Genomic DNA, 8985 nt, shown 5'->3' with positions numbered 1-8985 from the left:
TGAGCCGGGTCCAAGATGGCGGCGGGGGTGGCCGGGTGGGGGGTTGAAGCAGAAGAGTTCGAGGATGCACCTGATGTGGAGCCGCTGGAACCCACGCTTAGCAACATCATCGAGCAGCGTAGCCTTAAGTGGATCTTTGTCGGGGGCAAGGGTGGCGTTGGTAAGACCACCTGCAGGTAAGGAGGCTCTAGCGGGACCAAGAGGACGGGTGGGATGTACCACTGGACGAAGGGGAGGACAGGGACCGGCTTTTTCTTCCCGATCTGGGCAAAGCGAGCTAAGCATGGCTCTACAGGGTTGTTTCTCTCTGGAAGTTACTGCAGCCTGCTGAAAATACCGACCGAATGCAAGCCTAGCATCCTGAGTTGGATTATCCCTCTTTGGGTCTTGTGAATTCAGCGCGTGGGGTGTGCAGAGGAACATTTAAATTCCGCAGTCGGCGGGACAGTACTCCCCAGGGAATTTAGAGTAGCCGGAGCGACACTAAGGCGAGCTGTCTTATTATAACGAACTTCCATTTCATGCCAGAGAGGGAAGAAGTAAAAGGGGGTGAAAAGGGCACACGTAATTATGGTGCCTCAGTTCGTCGAGAGGTGAAGTACATTGAACAAGTAGAGGGAGGGAGAGCAGTCTGTGCTTGCTGGACAGCTGGACTGTGGCACTGAGTGTAAAAAACAAACAAACAAAAAAAAAAGACGCAGACATTCACAGAGACAGAGTCAGTCAACTGAATGTTGCATACCACTCCCATCCGAATCAAAGAGTCAGGTGGTGATCTCTACAAGGGTTAAGTAAGGCTTGATCTCACTGAGACCCATACATTGGTCATAAGGTCCCTGCTGATTTAGTTTTCTGTAGCGAAACTAGCTCCTCACTCCTCATCTTCCCACGTTTCTTCTATGCAGCTGCAGCCTGGCCGTCCAGCTGTCTAAGGGGCGTGAGAGTGTTCTAATCATTTCCACAGACCCCGCTCACAACATCTCAGATGCTTTTGATCAGAAGTTCTCCAAGGTGCCTACCAAGGTCAAAGGCTATGACAACCTCTTTGCTATGGTAAGTAAAGCTGGCCTCAGCTCTGGCTGAGGTCCCCATAGGGTTTTTTGATTTTGTTTTAATGACAGTGTGTTTTACCCAGAGTCCTCCATTCTTGGTACCCATGGAGGCCAGATGAGGGCATCAGGTCCCCTGGGACTGACTGGACTTACAGATGGTTGTGAGCCACCATCTGGGTACTGAGAATCCAGCCCGGATCCACTAGAAGAGTAGCCAGTACTCTTAACACCAAGTCATCTTTCCAGCTGGAACCATAAGGCCTTTTGAGGACATACCTACCAGCAGCCACCAGGCCAATCATAGTCTACATACTCAACTCTTGGGTGTGTCACACTTTTCCCAGCATACTTTAAGGAACAGGGAGAAAGGTGATCAACTGGAATTGAGCAAGTAAGGCGAAGGGAAGAAGGAAGACCAACCAGAGATGCACACTGTGGGCCTCTGCTGACTGGGCAAGCAGTTTGGCTTGGAGTCGAAGTTTGATAGAAGGATTTTTTTTTTTTTTTTTTTGATGTACAAAGCTATTCTTTTAATCCCAATCTGGGGTTTCTGTTTGTTTGTTTGTTTGTTTGTTTGAGACAGGGTTTCTTTGTCTAGCGCTGGCTGTCCTGGAACTCACTCTGTAGACCAGGCTGGCCTAAAACTCAGAAATCCGCCTGCCTCTGCCTCCCAAGTGCTGGGATTAAAGGCATGCGCCACCACTGCCCGGCACAAAGCTATTTTTTTAAATATTTAGTTTGTTTTTAGTTATGTGTGCAGGGACCAGAGGTATCAGGTCCCGCTTGAGCTTCAGTTTACAGACAGTTGTGAACTCCACCCCTACATGGGTGCTGGGAATTGAATGAGGGGCCTCTGGAAGATCAGTGCACAGAAGATCTTAACTGCGGAGCCAGCTCCATGCACATGTTTTGGTTGCTGTTGTCATTGTGTTGTCAGTAGTGGTGGCGGTGGTGCTACTACTGCTTCTGCTGCTACTGCTGATGCTGTTTGACGTGAGGGCCAGGGCGTCCAGCATACTACACAATGCTAAACGGCATTCCCAGCTCTCACATTTGAAAAGGGGTAGTAATGGTGGCACACACCTTTAATTCCTGCACTAGAGAGGCAGAGGCAGATGGGTCACTGTAAATTTGAGGCCATCAGGGCTAAACTGTCTTTAAAAATATAATAGTAAGTCAGCTGGGAATAGTGGCACAGACCCAGCACTAGAGAGACAGAGGCAGGAGGATCTCTGAGTTCAAGGCCAGCCTGGTGTACAGAGTGAGTTCTAGGGGCCACCAGGGCTATACAGAGAAACCCTGTTTCTAAAGGAAAAGGTAAAAAAAAAAAAAAAAAAAAAAGGCCACATGTATGACTGTCATGTGGAAATTGGATTATAAATTAAGAGTGAAGTTGGGCAGAGTAATAAGAAGGCTGTGGATGTCCCCGGATCATAATGACATGGTAGTCTCAAAAGGAAAGAGTGGTTAGATTTGGGGTATATTTTGTAAGTAAAGCAGTGAAATTATCAGGTTTTGTCTGTCTGTCTCTCTTCCAGTGTGTGTGTGTGTGTGTGTGTGTGTGTGTGTGTGTGTGTGTATACTTTACTGTACACACTCATGCCTATGTGTCACACTGTGAAAGTCAGAGGACTCCAGGACAGCCAGGGCTACACAGAGAAACCCTGTCTCGAGGAAAAAAAAAAAAAAAAAAAGAAAGTCAGAGGACACCCCAGATGTTGGTGCTGACTCTTCTACCTTGTTTGAGACAGTCTGTTGTTTACTCCTGTATACACTAGGTGGCCTGGGAGCTACCAGGGCTTCTCCACCTCCTATCTTACATAGTAGCAGCACAGGGATTACAGAGTCATGTTACCACGGCCACCTTTAAGTGGGTTTTAGAGATCCAGATTTCCGTCCCCACACTCACACAAGTGCTTTGTCCACTAGGCCATCTTTTTTTATTTCTTATTTGTGTGTGTGTGTGTGTGTCTGCTTGTATATGATGTGTGCTACTTGCATGAAGGTCTTAGAGACTAAAGAAGCAACCATGTAGCCTAGACTAGAGCTGTGAGCAGCCTGAGGCTGGAGCTGTATCTCAGTAGTAGAGCTCTTATTAAAATCTAATACTCAGAGACTGGGGTCACAATGTCAGGTGCCCGGCTAGAATGTAGTTGCCATTAAGGGGGGCTTGGGAATTACTCAGTGGTAAAGCACCCGCTTAGAATCTCCCAGTGAGTGGCTAGGGGCATAACTTGAAGGAGCACTGGCCTAACCTGTATAAAGCCCTTGCTTCCATCTGCAACCCTCCCCTCAACCCCTCAAAATAGAGAATACTGCCCAAGAGGGGGAACAGATGGGCAAGGAGAGAAAACAAGGGTCAAAGTGACCTACAGAATAACAGAGGCCAGCAAGCCTGGTTGAACACGCCTGTACTCCCAATGCCGAGGAGCTTGAGGATGGCCAGCCTCAGCTACATAATGATCTTGTCTTAAAAATTAAAGAATCATGTTTAAAGATGACCCACATTAGAGGCATAATCTGAAAGTGGTTGGAGCTAGCTGTGGTTGTTTATTGGGAAAGCAAATTTTGGGTTGCTTTTGCAAATTCCTGCAGTAGGTTTGGGTTTCAGCTTGTCTTTGGGGCTCCCCTAGTCCAAGTTTGCAATTTCTTACTTGATTGTGAAGGTTAAACCATTGATGGGACAGACCCGGGATCCTTTGTGGCTGGAGCCCTACATGGGCTTCCTCTGGCCTGCACCTAGGAGTTGAGGCCCCCTCTGGGAGTCCGTCATCGCAGCAGCCTGAGTCTGGTCCCCTCGGCCCCCAGGAGATAGACCCCAGCCTGGGCGTTGCAGAGCTCCCCGACGAGTTCTTCGAGGAAGACAACATGCTGAGCATGGGCAAGAAGATGATGCAGGAGGCCATGAGCGCCTTCCCTGGCATCGATGAGGCCATGAGTTATGCTGAGGTCATGAGGTCAGCCTGGCACGGATTGGGGGTGGGGGGTGCCTGCCTGCCCTGGGAGGGCTTCTGGCCTCTGGTATGAACCTTGACCCTCATCTCCCCCAGACTGGTGAAAGGCATGAACTTCTCAGTGGTAGTGTTCGACACCGCACCCACCGGCCATACACTCAGGCTCCTGAACTTCCCCACCATCGTGGAGCGGGGTCTGGGCCGCCTGATGCAGATCAAGAACCAGATCAGCCCCTTCATCTCACAGGCAGGTGCCACGCCCTCCTGCTCTCAGTGTCCTAACCCGAACTTTGTTCTTTGGGGCAGAGCAAAAGGCACCTCCCTCCCTCCGTCCGCATCACCTCTGTGTGCCCCCAAGTAAACCTTTTCACCCCTCGGGTCTTCCCTTCCTTCTATATCAACTGTGGTGCTCACTTCAACAGCACATGTAGTAAAAGAAAATGGAGGACACAGAAATGGTTCTGTGAGCCATCCATGCTGTGCCCCTTGCCCCATCCCATGTCCACCTCTAGAGCAAGCATGTGATGCATGTGCCTTCCTCCACCCTCGGATAATAATGTCTGCTGAGCATCTACTAAGTGCCTAGCACCAATTCCTAATAAAACACATGACAGCTCAGAAAGCACAGCAGCTCTTAAAGGTAAGGCGTGAAGATGGGAAAACTGAGAATTCAGGAGGTCAGATACTGTGGCCATGTTTGCCCACAAAACGGGAGAGCTAAAACTACACAGACCTACCCCACACGTTGGCCCCAGGGCCCACACCTTTTATGGAGATGCTGTGGTACTCAGTGAGCCCCTGGCCGAGGGGTCTGATGGTCCCGGGAAGGTGGCAAGCCTGTCCCCTCATACCCACAGATGTGCAACATGCTGGGCCTGGGGGACATGAACGCTGACCAGTTGGCCTCCAAGCTGGAAGAGACGCTGCCTGTCATCCGGTCCGTCAGCGAACAGTTCAAGGACCCTGTGAGTTATGATCCGATTCAGCAGGTGGTGGGAGACTCCTGAGGATGGGATCAGCCGGTCCCTTCCCTCACTCCTGTCTTGTGCCCTCCAGGAACAGACAACCTTCATCTGTGTGTGCATCGCCGAATTCTTGTCCTTGTATGAGACAGAGCGGTTGATTCAGGAGCTGGCTAAGTGCAAGATTGACACCCACAACATCATTGTCAACCAGCTTGTCTTCCCTGACCCTGAAAAACCCTGTAAGATGTGTGAGGCTCGACACAAGATCCAGGCCAAATACTTGGACCAGGTACGCCCACCTGCCCAACCTAAGTTCCATGTCTTTTACTGTGTTCTCTGAGGGCTGGGGCTGCAGCTCAGTAGAGAATGCTTGCCTAGTATGCGTTTGTGTGTGTGTCCTGAGCCCTCTGTATTCAGAGGACTGAGACACATGACACCCAGGCCATCCCTGGATTTGCTAGTCCCACTTACCTTACCAAGAAGCTTCGGCCCTAAACTTCCACCCCTTGGAAGCCCCTCTGCCCTCAATCTCTGCTTTCTGCTCTCTGACCTGGTTACAGATGGAAGACCTATATGAAGACTTTCACATTGTAAAGCTGCCACTGTTACCTCATGAGGTGCGGGGAGCCGACAAAGTCAACACTTTCTCTGCCCTCCTCCTGGAGCCCTACAAGCCCCCCAGCACCCAGTAGCTACCCCCATCCCAGCTACTGCCACTTCACCCCTCCTCTTTCCCATGGGGCAGAGTTTGCACAAAGTCCCCCATAAAGCAGGGGGATCCACTTAGGAGGTGGGAGGGGGTCTGTTCCCCCTGGTGGGGCTTGGGGAGGCTGCAGTGCCCCCCACCTCTTCCTGCCTCACACTCCTCAATAAAATGATCTTAAACAGCTGTGTTTGTCAATGGAGGGGTGGTTGGATAAGCGCCTGTGTGCGGCTGCAGAGACTGTACACTGCACACAGGTTTATTCCTCTCTCTCACACAGATCCACTCAGAGCAAACATGCATGATTTTGATGACGGTTGTGGGAAGAAGCTGTCTTCAGTAAGGAGCCTGGTCTTAAAGACATTCCTAGGACATTCATTACATTCCTGTAATGGAAGCATTTCCTCCCTTCCTAAAAAACTCAAGAGTGTGGGAATCTTTAGGCCCCATGGCCAGCCCCAGGCTGGTAGGGAACGGATTAAGCAGGCAATGGGCCCAACACCACCTGCTGTTTAGTTTGGGAATTAGTGGGCGCCCTGGGCAGAGGCTGGGCCTGCCAGACCAGGGATTAAGGATCTGTACACAAACCCCTAGTTCCTGCCTTGGTGGGATGCTTTCAGCCCTTCCTGGGGTGAGACTGATGAGGTCTGACAATGGCAGAAGATGCTGGGGCTCCCCTTAAGGCATAGAAGGCTTCCTGAGGTTCCCTAGTGCAGGCTTCCCCTGCTGTTTAAGCTTTATTCCCACAGCCCTGAGCATGGTAGGAATTCTCAGGCTTAGAACCCTTGAGAAAGGCTTTTAGCAGATCTGTGTCTCCAGCCCTCCTTTGCACCACAGACACTTCTGAGATGAACTAAAGCATGACTTTGGAGTGTCTTCAAGTTTCAAGCCACAGCTGCTTGGTGCAAAGGGACAAAAAAAGGGGGTGCTTGGAGACATACATGACTCAGGAAGTGTCCCTGGTACACTCAGGGTCTAGGCATGCCAGGGAACGCGTGTAAGGGGAGCTCATTCACGAGCTTAGACTTGTCCTCCCGCTGGACTCAGGGTGTGTGCAAGCTGGTATGGGCATGTTAAGGTGGCAGATGTGAACAGATACGGGCAGCTATAGGGAAAGAAGGACCACAGACAACAAGCCCGTATTGCCTGGGTTCAGATCCTAGCTTTTCACTTGTATGTCACCAGAGCTGTGGTTTTTCTTTTTGTCTAGTAGGAATACAGGAGCCATCTCCCTTGCTGATGAAATATGTGGGATTTTTTTTTTTTCTCCAACACCCTGCTCAGACCTCAGTGAGAGTCATGTGCAGTGAAGGCAAGTAGTGAAGGCATGTGAACCAGGCAACCTGCCCTCCAGCCCAGTTGGGGATGGAGAACTGTGTGGGGATGTGTGTGTGCTGGAGGAGAAGGGACGAGCTGCAGGGAGCTCAAGGACGTGTACTAAGGAGTCAGGACAGTCAAGAACAGCCTGTCCAGTGCCCAGGTCCTACAGCTGGCAATGTCGCCCCAGCCAGCAACCTTTGTTGCTGAAGTTTATAGGCTGCTGGGCAGCTGGACAGCGGAGATATGGGTCCAAGAGTAGCCAGCCCAAGCTGGTTCCTAATTTACCCGGGTGGGGCAGACATCTGCCAGCCTGGGAACACTGCGTCCTGACCAGATGGGCCTCCGGGTGGTGCTGCACTGGGTGATTCCTCCTCTGTTGCTCAGCAGGTAGATAGCAAGAAATGCATGGAGACCTTAGAGTGTCCCTACCAGATCTAAACTCTGAGCCTCTGCCCCTCTCATGACTGTGTATCTGTAGGCATCCTTGAGGTTGGAGGTGGCAGAGGGAGTGCTCTTTGTGCCAGGCTGAGTGGCCCTCCCGTTGGCATGTCTCTGAAGAGAAAACATCTACTTTGAATCAGTGCCAAATGTAGGGACAAAGATTTGTGTCCCTGGTTGTGTGTTCAGGGCATTGTTGAGTATGAGACCTAAGAATATGTCTGGATTTTTTTTTTTACATACAGCATATAACCGTACACAACAGAGAAAGCATTGAGAAAAGCTCTCTCCCTTTTTTAAATTTTAGACAGGGCCAGACCAGGTTGTCCTTAAATGCCCAGCCTCCCAAATGCTTGAACTATGGGCATATGCCACCATGCCTGCCTCAATATGTTAATTTACAAATGAAGTCTGTTGCCATTAAGTTCCACCTATAGCCCTTGCAAATGTGTCTTCACTACGACTACGTAGGCAAATGTCAGGAACCCCAAAGTTCCTCCTCTGACCTTAGGCCTGTCCCACTATGTTGAGGGAGGTGCCCCCACATTTATCCTGTGAGTTTGGAGGTGTCTTTGACTTTATTGAGTTTTTTTTTTTAATTATTTATTTCAAGCTGGGTGGTGGTGATGCACTCGAGAGGCAGAGACAGGTGGATCTCTGAGTTCGTGACCAGCCTGGTCTACGTAGTGAGTTCCAGGACAGTCAGGACTACACGGATAAGCCCTTTCTCAAAGAACTGAGGTTACAACAGTTGTAAACAACAATGTGGCTGTAGGTACCAAATTCTGAAAGTACAGGCAGTGTGCGTTCTTAACCCCCTATCTCCAGCTCTACTTTTTCATGTATATGTGCACTTAAGTACAGGTGCCCTTGGGCCCCCTGCAGCTGGAGTAAGATGGTTGTGAGCTGCCAGACTGGGTGTGGGGAACAAACTCTACAAAAGTAGTACATACTTAACCACTTAGCCATCTCTTCTTCTTTTGGATTTTTGAGATTCGGTCTCCTTCTGTAGCCCAGGATAGCCTGGAACACATGACAGTCCTCCTGTCTTAGCTGCCAGCATACCTGGCTGACCTTGAAAGTCTCTGTGACAGTGTAGATTGCCACTGTGGTAAGGGAAGCTAAATGTGTGTCTGGGTCTACAGTGTGGTGTGCATCCTTGTGACAGCTTGTGATCACAGGTAACTGAAGGGTGACCCAGTCTTGCTGGGCTCTGTGTGTGTGTGTGTGTGTGTGTGTGTGTGTGTGTGTGTGTGTGTGTGTGAGAGAGAGAGAGAGAGAGAGAGAGAGAGAGAGAGAGAGAGAGAGAGAGAGATTGATTCTCCTGTTCTGTTTCCAGATACCTTGGATCTTCTCCCTAAGAGGGAGGGAGACAAAGGAGCAAGAAAGTACAAGGCAGACCACACACACACACACACACACACCACTACCCCACCCAACCCCACACCCCTGCCCAGGAGACAAACTGGCAGACCTTCTCCAAACAAAGTTCTGAGGCAGTAACTCAACTAAAGGGGATGGACTTGGGAGGGGCTGCCCACGCCCACTCCCCA

The 8985-nt window shown here is 50.3% G+C and overlaps 1 protein-coding gene across 1 annotated transcript; it reads left to right on the top strand.

Annotated features, from left to right (window-relative positions):
- On the top strand, positions 1–5858 carry Get3 (guided entry of tail-anchored proteins factor 3, ATPase). The gene is made up of 7 exons (XM_034522979.2): positions 1–176; positions 906–1053; positions 3861–4009; positions 4103–4253; positions 4864–4971; positions 5063–5260; positions 5532–5858. The coding sequence occupies exons 1-7, from the start codon at positions 16–18 to the stop codon at positions 5661–5663; spliced, it is 1047 nt and encodes a 348-aa protein (XP_034378870.1). The 5' UTR covers positions 1–15; the 3' UTR covers positions 5664–5858.
- Positions 5859–8985: the final 3127 nt, after the last annotated feature.

This window comes from Arvicanthis niloticus, chromosome 18, assembly GCF_011762505.2.
Source record: "Arvicanthis niloticus isolate mArvNil1 chromosome 18, mArvNil1.pat.X, whole genome shotgun sequence".
Classification (NCBI taxonomy): Eukaryota; Metazoa; Chordata; class Mammalia; order Rodentia; family Muridae; genus Arvicanthis; species Arvicanthis niloticus.
Note: the sequence above shows the minus strand (reverse complement) of the source record. Positions and strands in the feature narration are given on the sequence as shown.

Bases quoted from the DNA above. Each gene is read 5' to 3' on its own strand.
- Get3 (XM_034522979.2), top strand. From the start codon at position 16: ATGGCGGCGGGGGTGGCCGGGTGGGGGGTTGAAGCAGAAGAGTTCGAG. The intron at 177-905 runs GTAAGGAGGCTC...TCTTCTATGCAG, and splicing joins GTTGGTAAGACCACCTGCAG to CTGCAGCCTGGCCGTCCAGC. The intron at 5,261-5,531 runs GTACGCCCACCT...ACCTGGTTACAG, and splicing joins AGGCCAAATACTTGGACCAG to ATGGAAGACCTATATGAAGA.